Source organism: Vicia villosa, linkage group LG2 (assembly GCF_029867415.1).
Source record: "Vicia villosa cultivar HV-30 ecotype Madison, WI linkage group LG2, Vvil1.0, whole genome shotgun sequence".
Lineage (NCBI taxonomy): Eukaryota > Viridiplantae > Streptophyta > Magnoliopsida > Fabales > Fabaceae > Vicia > Vicia villosa.
Genome location: NC_081181.1, coordinates 155,812,140 through 155,831,497, shown reverse-complemented (window position 1 = coordinate 155,831,497; position 19,358 = coordinate 155,812,140). Strand labels below are relative to the sequence as shown.

General features: G+C 34.5%; 1 protein-coding gene across 1 annotated transcript; it reads right to left on the bottom strand.

Moving 5' to 3' along the window:
• Window positions 1–16,347: 16,347 nt before the first annotated feature.
• Window positions 16,348–17,864, bottom strand: LOC131650408 (uncharacterized). Its single transcript, XM_058920119.1, has 4 exons — window positions 17,607–17,864; window positions 17,479–17,525; window positions 16,501–17,386; window positions 16,348–16,428 (listed from the first exon to the last, which is right to left on the bottom strand). The coding sequence occupies exons 1-4, from the start codon at window positions 17,862–17,864 to the stop codon at window positions 16,348–16,350; spliced, it is 1,272 nt and encodes a 423-aa protein (XP_058776102.1).
• Between the last annotated feature and the right edge of the window lie 1,494 nt (window positions 17,865–19,358).

The following is a 19,358-nucleotide window of genomic DNA, read 5'->3' as shown; positions in this document are numbered from 1 at the left end:
CGAACACGACCACGACGCGAACGCGAACACGACACGGATGCGACACGAAAACGAAATCCAAGAGGAGAAGAGAGAGAGGCGCGCGATCTCTTAGGAGAAGAGGAGAGAAGATTCGATCCGATCTTCACTTTTTAGTCCATGTTGTTCTTGAATCTTGAAGAAAACTGATGAGTTTTGATGAAAGTTTTATGTGATTTGTAGTTTTGATTCAAGAGAATTGAGAGAGAATTGAGAGAAAGTGTTTTTGAATTTTTGGTGAATTGAAATTATGAGAGTTCTCCCTTTGGTTTGTGAAGAGCAAAATGTTTATATATTGTCAACGCGAAATGTCCAAATTGCCCTCGGTGCGCCTTATTTTGGCTCGTTTTTAAGGAAACTCGGTTCGGCTCTGAATACCGGAACGAAACCAATGCCACTGCGAAGATGACCAAATTCTTGACTCGTCGCCGTGAGAATCATCTCAATCCGATAAGCGATGAAGAAATTATGCGCGTTTGAATGACGAGAAACATCGATTCATCTGGCGCGACTGTGCAGAATTTTGTGAGTACCGCTCAAAGAACTCGATAAAACTCCATCTTCGGCTCAAAATCTGAACAAGCATGTGTGTCGAAGAATCGAAGCTAACGAAATTTCCGAGAAAATACCGCCGAAATGGACTTCATACGATAAAAATCGAAGAAGTTATGAATTTTCGAACTCGGCGCGACATACTTGAAAACACACTTTTTACCGAAACAACGCGACGATCCTTAAAATTCTAGGAATTTTCCGTGCATAATTGGCCTTTGGTCCGAACATATGAAATCTTGGTATTGATGGTACAGAGCTCCAGTTAAATTTTCAAGCGAATCCGACGAGCGGATTAGGAGATATGAATTTTCCGAGGTCCGAAACCCTACATTCAGCACTGTTTTTCACTGTGAGATCTCAAATAATTTACAAATCTGGCGACCTTCCTCAAAGAATTGGCTTCCGAGCCGAACACGAAAGTTGTAGATATCGTCGAAACATTCAGGGCCACGCGGGAACTTAGCTCATATCACCTTCCAAATATGACTTGTGAATTTTCTCGTATTTCCACTGTTTAAACCATTTTCACACCTTTCTTCTTAAACCCATGAAAACTCTTTATTATTTTCTTCAATTTTTGAATGACGAAATAAACGTCATCATTAACTTATAGCTCAAATAAAGAGGGCAAATTTTGGGGTGCAACACCATGGTTAGGGCTTTGATGATGAAGGTTTTCGTTCTCCATGTTCCAGGCACTTCTTGATCAAAACGAAGTCACCAATGAATTCACAGCATTCATATTAGTGGATCTGGGCATTTGGGGATTTTAGCTAACACGTTATTTTGAGTTTTCTTATTTCCAGAATTTCGATGAAAAACCCGCAGGAAAGGGCCTGGCTAAATCCGCAGGTAATTCTGCAGGCCAGGAGGTTGAAGATGATGACGAGGAGGGAGACTAGCTTGACTGCACGCGTGTTGGGTTGTCATACGCCAGTCAACTTCTCCGTTCTCTCTCCACGCGATGGCACGTTCTCATTCGCCAGTCAAACCTTCAGCAACTCCCTCTCTCCTTTCTATTGGTTACTCGAAATATCCAGGGGGCCCACACATCTGATCTTTGACTTTTGGTATTCACCATGTAATTCATATTTTATTAATTTGGTTTGTTTTGTTTACAGTTAAAACACACAGCCTGAGTGGTTAAGTGGACAACAAGGTGGCTGGAGGAACTCTGGTTCGAGCCCCCTGTGTGACAAATATTTTTTCCAAAAGTTAATTTTTAGGCTTTTTAATCAGGTTTAGCCTTAATCAATAAACCATAGATAACTAAGAAAAACCTTTAGGTAGGTTTGTTTCAATAATGTAAGAGTTGTCTAAACTACAGGCATAGGCTTTCCCTTTAGGGTTTTAACCCTGTTAGGTTTTTACCTTTAGGTTTTAGGTTTTGTAATCAAACATTCAATTTCTTCATCGCGATTCTCTTCTAACCTCATACTCCATTGATTGTCGCGTGCCTTTAATTTTTTTTTTTAATTTTGCCTTATTTTATCTGCCTTGTGTTTGCCCTTGTGGCTGGTATTAATTTGTAAGGTTTTATTTTCGCGCCCAATTCTTCCTCTATTTTTTCTGTCTTTTATTTCTGTTACCCTTCGAGGGTTTTATTGTAATAGTAATTAGGTTTATTTTCCGCCTTTATTTTTCTGCCCACAGGTGTTTATTGTAATAGCGTAGGACCTTTAAATTCTGCCTTTAAATTTCTGTATCTTTATCTTTTAAACTGTGTGGTTAGTAATCTTAGGGAGTGCAAGCCTTGAATTAACATAGATCACTAAATTATAAGATAACATATCTGAATTAACCACCTGATTGTGCCACACACACACCTTTAGGGTAATCCCTCTGTTGCCTTGTTGCCTTATTACTGTTGCCTGGTTGCTTTAATTTCGTTGCCTAAAAATAGTCAAAGTCCCTCGATTCCGAGGATACCTAAAGCAATGCTGCCTCAAAGTTATTGAAACTGCCTCAAAGTTATTGAAACTCCCTCGAAGTTGCCTCGGAAAAATAAGATGATTGTCCCAATTGCTAAGGTATCCTCGCATGATGCCTAAAAAGATAAAATGACTATTATATCCTTCCCTTAGACTACCTGTCCTCTTTATGGTAGGGATAGTCTTATGGCGAACGATTTCTCGATGACCCTTCAAACATCCAATTGAAAGACTTCCTGCCCTCTTATGGTATGGATAGATCCTTTCGCCCGAAAGACTAAAAGAACAATTTTTCTAACTTAGGGTAGTTAGTTATTAATTGCTTGCTCTATTCAAATCAAAAATCGAATGTTTTTCACACCTCCTTTTCAAAACGATTTCCAAAATACTACGCTTATTTACAAGCTAAAGTTCTTATTCAAATTTCTATTTACACCCTACATTTCAAACAAATCAAACATTTTTGAAAATAAAGTGAACTAAGCAATTAAGAGCCCATGGATAACCATGGATGCAAAGGGTGCCTTACACCTTCCCTTTGTATAACTTACCCCCCGAACTCAAAATCTTTCAAAGGTATCTTCCTGTTCTTTTAGCCTTTCCTAAAAATTGGATAAAATAAAAGTCGGTGATGACTCTTGCTTACCGCGACATTTCGATATAAAAAGTCAGTTCACCGTATTACACATGGGCTCTTAATTGCTTTGCTCTTTTGAAAGAAATGTAGAAGAAGAAACAAGGACTTTAGCTCGTAAATGAGCGTAGCCTTGAAAGTGTTTAGAAAAATAGAGTAGAAAAAGATTTTTAGAGCAAGGCAATTAGGAGCAATTACCTGGTTAGATGAAAAATGTTCTTTAGCCTTTCAGGGAGAAAGGGTCTATCCATGCCATGAGAGGGCAGGAAGTCTTTCGTTTGGATGTTAACGGGTCATCGATTTATCGTTCGCCATAAGACTGTCCCATGCCATAGAGGGGCAGGTAGTCTAAGGGAAGGATCAGAATAGCCTTCTTCATTAGGCAACCAGATGATACCTCAGCACTTCGTAGGCAACTTCGAGGGACGATGTCATATTTGGCAAATCGAAGGCAGCATCATTAGGGACTTATGACCTTGAGAATGAACTGAGGGTAACATTGTTGAGATATCCTCGTATTCGAGGGACAAGGCTATTCTGCAAAAAACACAAGGCAATAGGCAACAGGCAACAAGCAACAAGAGAGGTACCATAAAAGGTGCGTGGGTGCAACAATCACGTGATTAATTCAGAAATTATCTTATAATTAGTTATTCTAAGTTCAATGCAAGCTTACCACTCCCTAGGATTACTAACCACACAATAATATAATGCCAGGTTAAGTGCCTTCAAGGCCAAACAATACAGCCTCGAAGCAGTCACAATATTATGGGGAAGGGGAAAAAGAAACCAGTGGACTAGCAGGGCAATAGGTCTGACATAAATAATAATTAAGATAGAACAAATAAATGAGGTTAAGTTTTAGGGTTACCGACTATTGAGCTTTGACGGTTGGCTATCCCTGAAAATTGGGAAAAGAGAAAACAAATACAAAGGGGTGAGTGCATTATCAATTCATTGACAGTTAAAGCTAATCCTAATTTGATAAAGAAGAGAAGGCAAAGAAGATAAAAATAAATATGAAATAGGACTTAGCTTTTGATCTGATATGGTTCGTAGTCAGAGGTAGCCTCGGGGTTAACCCTGAAAAATTGGCAAAGCAAAGGCAGACCAGAAAAGGAAGTGAGTGCAAAAAGAGTCCATTCAGTTTCGAGGTTAACCCTAATAATATTTTTATAAGGCCAACAAATATTTAAATAAAATAATAAAGTCTGGACTTAGCTTCGTGATAGGCGAGGCGCATAGTCGGAAGGTGTCTGGTGATTACCCTGAAAAAAATGCACAAAGAATATATTTTTCAGTGTATGGCTAATTCTTGCAAACCCTGATTAGGGCACAAGTTAACCATGGTTAATAGAATAAATAAAACTAATTGAAATAATACCAAAGTTACGGAGAAAAATCGAGAGTTCAAATCAAAATATCAACTAAATAATTATTGGATATAATCCTAATTATTTAATTGATAAAAGGTTTATTTGAAGATAATATTGAATTTTAAATGATAATAAAACAATTATGAATAAAACGGTAAAAAACCCGAACTTTCGATAAAAATAAATAATTAAAATTTGTTATAATAATTTATTAAGAAAGAAAAAAAATAGAAAAAAAAGCTATAAGTAATAATTATGGTGGAAACTAAAAGAAAATAAGAAGATAAAATATAATTAAAGTAAATAAATAAAAAAGATGGAGAAAACTCAGCTTTTGATTCCATATGGTTGCTAGAAGAGTGTCCATGGTAGGCCAGTAATCTGTAGCGCGTTGGATTTGATAGTGTAGTGATCCGATGGTTGGAATTGAGAGGCGCATCGTGATGGTGTACACATGGCACGCACTGGATCGATGTTCTATCTATAAAAAAAATAACAAGTGGAACCTAGGGATCGAAGCCCCGTTTGGACCGTGAACAACATACACGCCTTACCACTCATTCCACTTTCGCTTGTTGATAATGCAACCATCATTAAAAATAATATATAAACATAAAATCGTTCAAAAATTCAAACAAAAATTTGCGCCCTCGTACTGTTCATCTTTTCCATTGGTTTTGTGTTTCTTTGCTACGAATTGGCCAGAAACTTGCTACGACATGGATAGTAGCTAATACCTGCGTGCATGAACATCAAGAAACAGACACGAAAAAAGGGATGAAAGCAACCCAGATTAACTCAAAATTTCCTCATGAATCCAGTGAACCTCTTAATTTGGCGTGAAATTGGTTCTAAATACTTTTCCCCAAAAACATGAACATAAACCCTAACAATGGTGGAGTTCTTAATCTGCACAGAAACTCCAATTAATCTATTCAAATATGCGTAAAACAAGATGCTGGACATGAATATAGGATTGAATCAAGTTTATAATGCGTGAATTTGCGAAATCGAATCATTGAAATATATGAACAAACCGTGAGAATTTGGACACGATTCCGGATCCTCCACGCGTTGAAGGTGATTGAGAGAGCTTCCTGGACCTTCAATGATTTTCTATGTATCTTCAAAAGCCTCTAAACTTCCCTCAATCTCCAAAACCGATTTCTCTTTTCCTTTGAATTTTGTTGAAGTTTGAACACGATTTTTGGGCTGCAATCCTTGTGAAAAATCCCCCTGCCTCTGAGTGTGTTTATGCATTTATAGAGAGTGCATTAGGGTAACAAAATTGGATCAAATCCTCTTGAATCTTTGATTGCAATTTGAAGGAAAATTGACTTATGAATCTTTCCAAATATGCTCAATATTAATCCAATCTCACCAATGTTGTTATGAACGAAATTTAATGGAAAATATGAAGAATACTTGATTGGATATGATTGAAATTAGAACCAAGTCAAATCTCTTTCATAAATCTTTGATTATTTGATTTTAATCGCTTTTTTAAATGAATAAAAATTCAAATAAAATTAAATAAATCACATAATTTCGTGGGAATTGATTTTTTGAATCTTAGATAACTTGAGGATCAAGCTTGGGCCAAAAAATATTGGGTTCCTTTGCAAAAAGACTCATTTTGGAGCCTTTTATTTCATATTTTTTCCTAAAAAATTGTCCAACTTTGATAAGGCATATCTCCCTCAATTTTTAAGATATGAAGGAGATATAGGACTTTTTGGAAACCTTAAAGAGTCCTTTAACCAATGTATTTGGTCTCATGTCAATATAATTTTTCATGCTCCTTGTGTTCTCTTTTGAAAAAGATGACTTTTGGTTGACTTTCGAAAAGGACCTATAATATTTTGATCCATATCTCTCAAATGAAGCATTTTTAGACTTGGCTTGTGAGACACAAAATTGCAGATAATCCAATTTACTTCAAAATGAGCTTTGGGTGGGAAATTTTTGATGTTCCATGTAGGAGTTATGGCTGGTCAAAGTTCAGTTGACTTCCCCCTATGAAACCCTAATTTAGAAACTTTTGGAATTGTTGATTTCTGATCTTTCCTTGATGAACCATGATCAATTCTTGATCAAATGGTGAATGATACTTCAATATGAGGATGTTGACAAATAATCAGGAGTTTTGACTGTACTTCGACCACAGTTGACTTTTAGGTCAACCCAGTCGACTGTTGACTTTCTGAGCAATTGAGTGATCGATCTTTTGAATTGAGACCTGAAATTTGTCATGGAGGTAGTGTGGAGTATCATAGACCATATGGGATGCCTTGGAGCCTTTTGTTCATTAATTTTCCCTCAGAACAACAAAACCCTAATTCTTTGAGCCTTGTTTAGGAGAGAGTGTCTTTGAGCTTTTTGCCTTGATTTGAATTTGAACAAGAGAAATAGTATGGGCAAATTTTGGGGTATGACAGGAGGTAACAACATAATATAGCCAATAGCAGTGTAAATATTCTACTAGTTGAGTGTACATAGTTGAAGTTTACATATTTACTATATATAGTCTTTACCACTGTAACTGTAATTAACTTTTTACCATAATGAGAATAAGCTTTACTTTACTCTTTCCTTCTTCTTGTGATACCAACAATTAATGAGTTATTTTGCACGGCTCTTTGTCTACCACCATTTCAGTACCATGAATAGTCTCAGACTAGCTAGTAACTACTTACCTTGTTAGTACTGAGCAGACAAAAACTAAATAAATGGTACATCCCATAAAGAGGTCTCTCTAGACACAAAAATCTGCACACCAAATCGGTATCATCATTGTCATCATTTAGAGAAGAGAACCTCACTCATAGGTCAAATATGTTATATTAAACAATGATACATGACATAAAATAACGTAGGAGGAAAAAGTTGTCATCTTTCTTTCTCATTTCAATTCCTCAATATTCATTCCATATATTATTATTTTTCTAAACTATTCAAAGTTATACTTCACTAATATGTTGTAATCTAGCATGTAACTATTCATACTTACACTCCAAACATTTTTCCTTATTTTGAATTTTTGAAATGATTTATCTCTTAATTTTTGAAATTTGTACTCCAAACTTACACTCCTATTATTGATATTAACAGTGTCTTACATTCTTCCATCTACACATGCTCCAAGTAATAATTAAGATTGAATTGTTTTATGTTTTACATTCGTTATTTTAGAGGTTTCAAATAAAAATCTTATTTTAATTATTTTACTTTTATTTTGCAGATCATGTGATATCAATGAAGATTTTTCAGACATTCGAAGATGAAGAGACACAAACATAGATGTAGATGTAGATATTTAGGTTATTTTAATACATGGTTAGGTTTTTATCAAAATATTATCATATTAAAATTATTGTTATTTAAGTATAATACTAACTATTTACAAGGTTTATAAATAAATAAATTTTATATTTTATTAAAATAATTATTTGTTGCAATGGTGAGGAATTTTTGTTGAAGTTGTGAAATCGTTGGTGTAGCCTTTGAAGAAGTAACATAGTTATGACCTTATCAGAACGGGTTTAATATCAGCAACGGTTGGAAACTGTTATGATATCCTAAAACAAACTGTTCTCTGAAATATACAAATTACAACGGTTTTCTAGCAGATCATTTGGCTCACCAGCCTATTGATGACAACCAATCTCTAAAGGATGATTTCCCAGACTAAGATGTCATGTATTTGAAAGTTAAAGACTGTGAAGAATCTTTGTCGGAAGAAGGGCCAGAGCCTGGATCTAGATGGGGTTTAATATTTGATGGAGTTGTAAATTCTTATGGTTATGGAATTGGGGCAGTTATTGTTATGCCTCAAGGTTCTCTTATTCCTTTAATGCGAGGTTGATGTTCGACTGCACCAATAAAATGGTAGAAGACAAAGCTTGTATCGTGTGTGTCATATCCTAAAATATGCCCACCATATTTCAAGATATTATGATCTCCTTATATCCTAGGGTTCTCAAACTACTCAAGGACACTCAGGTTTTATCAGGCTAATCTTCTCCTAAGTGGTAGGCCTCCTACTAGGGTTCTCAAACTGCTCAAGTACACTCAGGTTTTCAAGCCTTGATTCACAAGATTGCTCGGTCAATGGCTCAAAAGGTCAACAATCGACTATGCTAGGTTAAAAGTCAACTAGGGTCAAACTACAGTCAAAACTCCTGATTTTTGGTCAACATCAACATTTTGAAGATATATTCATCATTTTATCAAGGGTTGACCATGATTCATCAAGGAAAGCTCCAAAATCACCAAATGTCCAAGTTTCTAAACTAGGGTTTCTAGGAGAAAGTCAACTGAACTTTGACTGGTCATAACTCTCAAATACTTTATCATAAATTCCCCAACCAAAGCTCATTTTCAAGGAAATTTAATTCTATACAACTTTGATATTGGGCCGAAGACCAAGAAATGCACCTGTTGGGAGATATGAGCCAAAATATTACAGGTCTTTTTAAGAATTCACAAAAAACTGTTTTTTGTCAAAGCAAATATCATCAAGATAAAATCTCCAAATGCAGAAAAGCTTCTAAAGTGGCTTGTATAGGACATCTTGAGTTTTCCAAAAAGTCCTAGAACACCTTCATAGGATGAAAATTGAGAGAGTTATGACTGTCAGAAGTTGGAGAAATTTGAAGAAGAATGTGAAACCCTAAATGGAGAATCTTGTATTTTCAAGTAATGGGCCATAAGTTTTGAGTTATCCACGTGATTTTGAGATCATCTAAGGCCCAAGAATAATTTGAGAATTATTTTATGATTTTTATTATATTTATTTTGGATTTATTCATGTAAATTCAATTTAAATCAAATAAAATCAAAAGTAAATCAAATAAAATCATACAAGATGCTATAGAATATTCCTATTCATTGAATCAAGTCCATATCCATATGCTAAGCCAAGGAATCGTGAAAATATACAAAAAATAGGATTCAACCCAAAAAAGAAAGATTTTATGTAAAGAATCAAAGGAAATATTTTCACTCAAATTTCTTGTTCTCTCTCCATTTATTCTTGACCTAAATTCATGTCATATATAAACACAAGCATGCAGCCTCACTCTCGACAAAACCCTAGCATCAAGAAGTAACCACAAACTCACAAAAGTTTCAAAACTAGGGCACATACAAAAAGTATTTTCCAGCCATTATCAATTCGTCCAATCATCCATTCATTCTTTGGAGGTTCTTAGGACTCAAACCAAGTCCTTACTCAAAGCCCAAGCATGTCAAAATCGCTTCATCCATCACCATGGTTACTCATGTTTTTCCGTTCTTGAACCTTTGAATTCATGCATCATGGTTTGATTTTGTTTGTTTATAACTATTAATATATGCCATTAGAACATGTTTGATGCATAATTCGTAAGCTTGGTTGCAGGAATAAGGGGACACCATTGTTATGGCTAACTAAAGCTTTTGATCGTATATCATGATACAACTGTTTTCATACCAAACCAATGCCATTTTTAGATTCAGGAGGTTGGGTTTAGAGGATATGGGCACCCTTGTTCCGTGGCTAACATTTATTTTTTGAGTTTCAAATTTGCAGGTGTGGTGGAGAAGAACCTGCAGAAAAATCCGCATGTAAAGCCGCAGGAAAATCCGTAAAAGAATCCGCAGGGCTGGAGGTAGAAGATGATGACGAGGACGCCTGACCTTTTGACTGCACGCTTGTGCGTTTTCCATTCGCTGGTCAAACGTTCTCTCTCTCTCTCCATGCGTGTGATGATTTCGTTGGGTGGTCAAAAGTCTCAATTCCTCTCTCTCTTTCCTATAGGCTACACACACAACAGTGGAGCCCACGCGTTGACTGTTCATTTTTTCAATTATTCTTAATATAACTTTTATTGATCGTTATTTTGTTGAAAATACAGCTGACAAAGACAACTTTTCATTAATCTCACATGCCTGGGTTCGAACCAGGCGTGAGACATTATTTTTTTTCTAATGAACAACTTACGGATTCCATGTCTCTCTGTCAGCTACGCTCACGATACACCCCAGGTACCAGCCATTGGATCTCCATACACCTTCAGATCATGAGGACCAGAGTGCAAGCCACACCGTGCATCTTCAGAAGCATAGCACACCAGATCACACGCCGGGTTTAGCTTATTTTTTCTCATTTTTAGTTGTTTCTTTTCTTTTCTTTTCTTTGTTTTCTTAAATTGTTTTTCCTTCTTTTATAATTTTCCCTTTTTAACTAAATTAGCATGTTTCTACATAAAACATATTTTTTTATTTAGTTTTTCTTTATTTCAAAAAATATTAAAAGATGTTTTTTTTAATTAGTAATTTAGTTTCTTTATTAATAAATTAATTTTTAGGTTAAATAAAATCAGGTTTTAGTTTTTTTGATCAGACATAGGTTTTAATTAATCTTAATTTTGTTTTTATACATAATTAATTTAATTAGATAATTAATTAGGATTGGTTTTAATTTTATAATTAATTAATAGTTAGGTAAAAATAGGTTTTAATTAATTCAAATACTGATTTTCTCTTAAACTCTAATTTTAATTTGCGATTCTCTTCTCATCTCAAACTCCCGAGAATGCCGCATGCTTGTTTCTATTTAATTATTTCATTGTTATTTAAATATTAGAAATTATGTATAGGTCGCTTATTCAATTTTTTATGTAATAGTAATTAGGACTTTAAATTTCTGCCCTTTACTTTTCGCATCTCCCCGACAGGTTTTTATTGTAATCCCTCATCCCGAAGCCTTGTAATAGCTTAGGATTTACCTTTCCGCAATTTATTTTCCGTCAATATATTAACTGCGTGGTTAGTAAAATGGTGAGTGACAAGATAATCAACCAATCGCTAGCTAATCTTAACTCAAAGATAAATATCTGAATCTAAGCACGTGATTGCTGCACACACCCACCTTTAAGGTAACTCCTCTTATGCTGCCTTCTTGATTTAAATAGTCAAGTCCCTTTGAGCGTAGGGATGCCTTAGCTTGCTGCCTTCGATTCAAATCATCATAGTACCTTCGATAAAAGATCATAGTCCCTTCGAGTTGCCTACGATTAAAATGATCTTGTCCCTCTATATTGCCTCGATAAATGATGATCGTCCCTTCGAATGCTAAGGTATCCTTACTTGTTGCCGTAATGACTATTCTCATCCAATGCATAGACTTCTTACTCTCCTTATGGTATGGATAGTCCTATGAATACGCGATGACCCTCGATGACCCGAACACATCCAATGAAAGGACTACCTACCCTCCTTATGGTATGGATAGCCCTTTCAAATAAAAGACTTAAAGAACAAGAAAGATACTCTTAGGGTAGTTGCTCCTAATTGCTTGCTCATACTCAAATCAAACTTTCAAATTACTTTCATACACCTATTTTTCAAATTAATTCAAAAAGGCTTCTCTTATTTACAAGCTAAAGTCCTTACTCAAATCTTTTCAATTCACACACGACACTCTTTCAAACAATTCAAACAAACAAGTGAGCTAAGCAATTAAGAGCCCATGGATAACCATGGATGCAAAGGGTGCTTACACCTTCCCTTTGTATAACCTACCTCCCGAACTCAAAATCTTTCAAAGGTCTTTCCTGTTCTTTTTGCCTTTCCAATTGAATAAAATAAAAGTCGGTGGCGACTCTTGCTAACCGCAACATTTATTAAAAGTCAGTTCCCCCACCATGTTACAGTGGGACTGGAGGAAGTCATTGATCTTAGAATAAACATTCTTGATGTATATGGAGATTTATCTTTGGTAGTTAATCAGATCAAAGGAGAATGGGAGACTTGTCACCCTGGGTTAATTCCTTACAGAGACTATGCCAGAAGACTGCTGACCTTCTTTGACAAAGTTGAATTCCATCACATACCTCGTGAGGAAAATCAAATGGCAGATGCATTGACTACCTTGGCTTATATGTATCAGGTGAAGTTTCCCAACGAAGTGCCTCAAATCACGATCACGCGTCTTGAGAGACCGACTCATATATTTGCAGTTAATGAAGTCACAAACAACAAGCCATGGTTCTATGACATCAAACTTTTTCTTTAAAGACAAGAGTACCCACCTAGGGCATCCAGCAAAGACAAAAGAACTTTGAGAAGATTATCTAGTAATTTCTTCCTAAATGGGAAGGTGCTCTACAAAAGGAACTTTGACATGGTATTGCTCAAATGTGTGGATAAACACGGAACAAAATTATTAATGCAAAAATTTCATGAAGTCTATTTTGGAACTTATTCCAATGGACATGCAATAACTAGAAAGATGTTGAGAGCATGTTATTACTGGATGACGATGGAATCCGACTGCTACAAGTATGTGAAGAAGCGCCACAAATTTCAGATCTATGCTGATAAAATTCATGTACCTCAATGTTTCTCAACGTTGTATCTTCCCCATTGCCTTTGTGTATGTGGGAAATCAACGTGATTGGTATGATTGAACCAAATGCGTCAAACAGACATCGCTTTATCTTGGTCGTCATTGATTACTTAATGGGTCAAAGCAGCCTCTTACGCTAATGTTACCAGACAAGTAGTGGTGAGATTTATCAAGAAAAAATTTATTTGTCGATATGGTGTACCCAATAAGATCATTACTGATAATAATTCAAACTTGAACAACAAAATGATGAAGGAGTTGTGTGATGATTTCAAGATTGAACACCATAATTATTCTCCCTACCGACCAAAGATGAATGGTGCAGTAGAGGCGGCAAATAAGAATATTAAGAAGATTGTTCAGAAGATTGTCGTGACTTATAAGAAGTGGCACGAAATGTTCCCATTTGCTCTTCATGGTTACCGTACTTCAGTTTTCACTTCAATCGGGGCAACTCCTTTCTCCTTGATATATGATATGGAAGTTGTGCTCCCTATAAAGGTTGAGATTCCCTCCATGAGAATTTTATTAATGGAAGCCAAGTTATCAGAGGCTGAGTGGTGTCAAACCAGATATGATCAGTTGAATCTAATTGAGAAAAAGAGAATGATCACTTTGTGTCATGGTCATCTATACTAAGAAAGAATAAAAAGAGATTTTGACAAGAAGGTTAGACCTCGAAGATTCAAAAAAGGTGATATCGTGCTCAAGAAGATATTATCTTTCCAACCAGATCCCAGGGGAAAATGGACTCTCAATTATGAAGGCCCATATGTTGTTAAGAGAGCCTTCTCAGGAGGTGCTATGACTATTATAACTATAGATTGTGAAGAGCTCCCACGTCCTGTAAATGCGGATGTGGTCAAGAAATACTTCGCCCAAAAATAAAAAGAAAGACTCGCTAAGTTGAAAACCTGAAAGGGGAACTTAGGTAAAAATGAGCGTCTCGGTGGACTAAAAACCCGAAAGGGTAGTCCAGGAAAAATTTAGAGACATGAATAGAAAATAATCATCCCGATGGATTGAAAATCTGAAAAGGCGATATATGCAAAAGTTATAAATTATGGCAAGTAAACTACATCTGGTATGACCTGACTATCTCGAAGAATGCCTTCTGAAGACTTTCAACCGACAACAATATACATTCAATATTCAAAGTTGTTAGGGAGAATAGTGATCATTGTATTTTAATGTAACTTTTCTATAAAGTTACCGTTTTTCTAAACTTTGTAATACTCCATGGAGTCACGCCACTCGCAGACTACCATTCTATTAGTAAAATTTGAGCCTTGTTCAATTGTTGAAATTCTTATCTTTTATTCTATCTTACAAGATTGTTGTTAAATAGTTAATGTCTGAAACAAAGTTAAAATCATACCTTTTAAATCAAAAAATGACAAAACATTTTCTTAAAACTCATGAATACGAAAGGAAATGTTGACAGTGATCCTAAGGAGAGTTAAACCTTGAAACTTGAAGCCAAGCATTGATGATTGGTATCCCTTGTGGAACAACTAAGTCTTGATATAAGTTTCTCCGACTAAGTACATGTTTTCTTCTCGTAATGTATCCTTTCAATAGGTTTTCTTGTCGCAATGTATCCTTTCAATAGACTCTCTCTCTCTCTCTCTCTCTCTCTCTCTCTCTCTCTCGAATAAGGTTTTACATAAGATTATGTTGGTTCATCCCAATGATGATGGGCTGAGTGCTTAGTTGTACCCTGGTGTTGTTATATCATTCCCAGTGTTGTCATCTCTGTTAATTTATGTGTCTATTTTGTAAGCATATGCATAACATCCATTCACCCATTCATATTTTCTCTACACATACACATTTGCACTCTTTCAATGTGTAGAAGACCACTTATTTGGTTATACTTATCCCCCAAATAATGTACTTCCCTCCCCCAAGTGATGTCTTTTTGCTCCCTCCATTAAAGTGTCAGCTTTAAGCAGAAAAACCTATATGATTGTGTTTCTTCAATGAGTTTGTTTCTCATGGGAAGGTTTTGTTTTAGCTTCTTCATCCATATTTAATAATTTATATATAACAAATTATATCATATGCTTAAATGTGCTTTAAAGTTATGAAAATATAAACAAAATTTAAAAAATATGAGAGCTCCTGATAATTTATACATATATAAAATTTCAATTTTGTTCTTTAAATTTGAAAGATTTGTCATATTTATGTGAATAATGCAATATTATAAAAAAATGTTATATTAAATTATTTATAGATAATATTTGTGACTAATCATTAAATTTATAATACATATAAGAGTAGATCAATCTAAATTTCAATAATTATTGTAGCGTTTAGTCTATAATTTACAAAAGCTAAGAATTTTTTTTATTCAAAGTGAAGGCCAAAAAGTGTTTTAAATCATATATTGTCTAGATTTTTTTATATTTTTAAAATCATATTATATCTTACCACATTGATTTTTTCTTCGGTGTTCCTATTTTAATCAAGTAACTTCATTCATATTCTCATGATTTTTGTTTGTTTGTTTATTGTAATGGAAGAGATATGTTGTGACCTGGTTATTTATTATGGGTTAATCATCTCAATAAATTAACTATTCTCATTTCAATACTTAAATTAAAGAAATATTGATTTTAAAAATTAATATGAAATTTTAAAGAGTTTTGTTTTTAATTTTTTAGGCATTAATGATTCTAAAATTTTATTATTTATTAATTTTTGGGTAAATTACACTCAACTCCCTTAAAATTTATTAAAATGAAACTAACACCCCCTCTAATTTTAAACTAGATACTAACCTCCCCTAAGCTTTTATTAAATAGGTAAATACCCTCTCTGCCAACTAACACCGTTAGTTTTTTGTCAACATTTAAATAAAAAAACATGATTATGTTTTTTTAATCAATATATCTTCTTTAAAAATTACACCGCTCTGCTTATATTGAATGGTAACGATATTTTAAAAAAATACTTGATTATCTATATGCATTCATGATAAATTGAAGCTCATGCATTGAACAATAGTTACACCTTACGACATTGAAAATAGACAAATTCAATTCATCATTGTCCTATTATATACACAAGTTAATTGAAAATTATACACATTGAAAAATATATCCTGTCATATTGTTCTTATTTCTTCTATTCTGCATTCAACATAAATTACAACTCTACACACATTGTGTTCATCTTAACATATCAGGAAAAAGCATATCAGCATATCAGTTCATCTCCAAATATTAGTAAGAATTAATAATTCATCTAAACAAACCATTCAAACAACAACACATGATAATTCAACTACATAAACCAATTAATAAGTCTTAAGTATATAACCATTTTTTTTTTTGCAAAAATACTAGTATGTAGATAAGATAAACCAAGAAAAATCACTAAATATCTCTAAAATTTTCCAAAATAAACCAATAAATATTTCCATAAGTGCAATAATTATATATTATGAGTGATTTGACTTGAACAAGTTGCATTTCCATTAGAGCTTTGTCCTTTACGCCGCACCTGTAGTTTTTTCTGCAAATAAATCAAACATATTATAATCCATGTCATCAATTATGTGTTCTAAATAATTGAATATAGTCATACCTGTTTTTTAGTTTTATCTCTCTGACATCCTAGTATGTTATGTCCAAACTCTTTGCAATTCCCGCACCTAACTGTGTTTGATCTTCTCGCATCCTGTGAACCACTCGGACCTTCAACTACACTCCTCTTCCTATTAACTCTTGGTCGGCCCGACAACCTCCTCAACACGGGAGGATCAATTTGTTCATAAGAACCTCTATTTTTTTCATCTAATTCAGGCATAGGATGTATAATATTATTGTAACATAAGGAATATATTTTAGTAGTATAACTTGTATCACAAAACATCTCTACATTTTCTCTTTTGTGTGTAATGCATGCACATGCATGCTTGCATGGTAAACCTGTTATCCTCCAATAACCACACCCACATGTTTGACTCCTCAAGTTCACCACAAAAGTACTATATCCGTCTCTCACTCCAAACTCATCGTCACCCGCATATGTGACTCTACACACTCTTCCATCTTGCATTGTTGTGTCAAGCACCTTTATAATCTTAGGCGTGACAATGTTATTAAACTCACATCCTTTTTCATATATTTTTTGAAATCTAGCCATCAACCTACATGTAATCGACTCAATCATAGACAAAATTGTCTTCTTTCTATCGTCTCCCAACCAACTATTAAAGGACTCTGTGACATTGTTTGTTACATGATCAGACTTACATACGGAGTCAATAGTATGTCTAGCCCACATGTTTTTAGGCCTTTCACGATCTAACATCCAATTTGCAGCCTCAACACTAATATTTTTGAGCTTTTCCATAGCTTTCTCAAACATAAATTCATTATATGCCATTGCAACAGTCCAAAATTGTGTGCTAAGAAGTAATGTTCTAAACTTTAGTTTGAAATTGTTTAGCAAATGATTACAACAATACCTATAAGTATAAAAAATATATATTTAGTATAAATATAAAAGCATATAAAGAATATACAAGTAATTGTCATGCAATTATTTTGAAAATGTTACCGGTGTTTGGCATACGGAAATGCTTCCACGACTGCATTTTGCAACGCCTATTAAATAAACAGTATGAGTTACACAAATCAAATTAGGCAATCAAGTATGACTTAAAATAAAATTAGACAATCACTAACCTTTTGCATATCTGACATAATTGTCACATGCTTATCTTGCCATTCAGGAATAGACTTTAATGCATTATCCAACAAAGTGAGAAAAAACATCCACGAGTCCTTACATTCAACTTCAACAACAACAAAGGCAATCGAAAATATGCCTTTGTTTCCATCAACTGCCACAGCTAATAGTAGTACTCCCCCATATGGTCCTTTTAGATGACATCCATCAATTCCAAACCAAGGTCTACAACCTTTCACAAATCCACTTTTCATTGCATTTAAGCAAACAAAAAACCTTTTAAATATGGGGTTTTGGTTGATTCTAGGTTCCAACTCAAGTTTTATAATAGATCCAGGATTTGTCTCCAAAGCAAGGTTGGCCCAAGATGGCAAGTTATTAATGAAAGTGCATGAAACTCTTTAGTATCTTGTCTCACTTTTTTCTTTGCGCGATAAAGTTGACCGACATTACTTGGTTCTATACCATAATTATCCAATAGTTCTTGTTTCATACCCGCATAACTCATATTTGGGTCAGCCTTTAACTTGCTTTTTAACTTCCCTGCGATCCAAGTAGATGTAGCATTTGAGTTCTTTGTTGTTCTAATGCAAGAATGGTTTGGGTTGTATGACTTAATCTTATATGTTAAACCATCTGGTGCAGGAGATGCATGAATGCGCCAACAACAACCATCTACGACACATCTAGCCGTTACCCTTGCCTTTTCATTTTTTATCCTCTTAATCTCAAACCCCTCTTGTATAACAAAATCTCTAAGAGTAGCTCTAAACTCATTCACATCACCAAATAATAGACCAACTTCTAGTTTTACTTTTCCATCAAACTCGGGAGCAAATATCTTTCCTTTCAGACCTTTATCAGAATAAATTGACACTTTATCTTCGTCAGAATTTTCAAAAACAATAAGATCATGTTTTTCTTCATAATCACTAAGTTCGTCATTCACTCTCCATTCCTCATTGGTTTCACTTATTATAATATTAGAGAGCTCATGATTAACTAATGATGTTGCATAAACATGAATACAACTACACATGTTATAAAGTTTAAACATATCAAGAATATCCGAATCATTTTCAATGAGGATTTTTGACTTACTAGTGGGATGACAGAAAGAAATGGAAAAGGATAAACCTGTACTATTCAATCTACCATTGATAGCCAATCCACTAATGTCATCAACCAAATCAAAATAGGAGTAACGGTCAGGATCAATGTTCAACAGTGGAATACTCGATTCTTCACCAAAATGCACCAACAAATGCACACATCCTGTGTTAGGTGTATCATAGCCATTGTTCTCCATTTGTGAGCTATCTTTTATAATAACACAGTCACATTAAAATTGTATAAATATGTGTTCATAGCCATTCTAAATAAAAAAAATGAAAAATTAATATGAATAGATACCTGATTGTGACACTTGCGTAGATAATAGTGATAACAACGATACGGCAACACAAACAACAAGAATGGAGACAAATATAACAAGAACGATCACTGATACGGAAATACCGTTGACAAGTACTCTTAGAACGGCAACACGGCGACGCGTGAAACAAGAACCACAACACGTATGTAAGTACACGAGAACAAGAAGAATGATGGTGCATGAATCGGCAAGAACAATGATGAGTGTTGACGAAAGAAAAAATTAAAGCCGGTGATGAGTGAAAGAGAAAGACTAGAAGGTAGGCGGAGATGAGTGAAAGAGAAAGACTAAAAAAGATGAAAATCTGAGAAAC

Coding starts and splice junctions, on each gene's coding strand:
- LOC131650408 (XM_058920119.1), bottom strand. CDS start 17,864: ATGAAAAGTGGATTTGTGAAAGGTTGTAGACCTTGGTTTGGAATTGAT. Junction 17,387..17,478: donor TTTCCGTATGCCAAACACCG/GTAACATTTTCA, acceptor TTATACTTATAG/GTATTGTTGTAATCATTTGC. Junction 16,429..16,500: donor GAGATAAAACTAAAAAACAG/GTATGACTATAT, acceptor ATTTATTTGCAG/AAAAAACTACAGGTGCGGCG.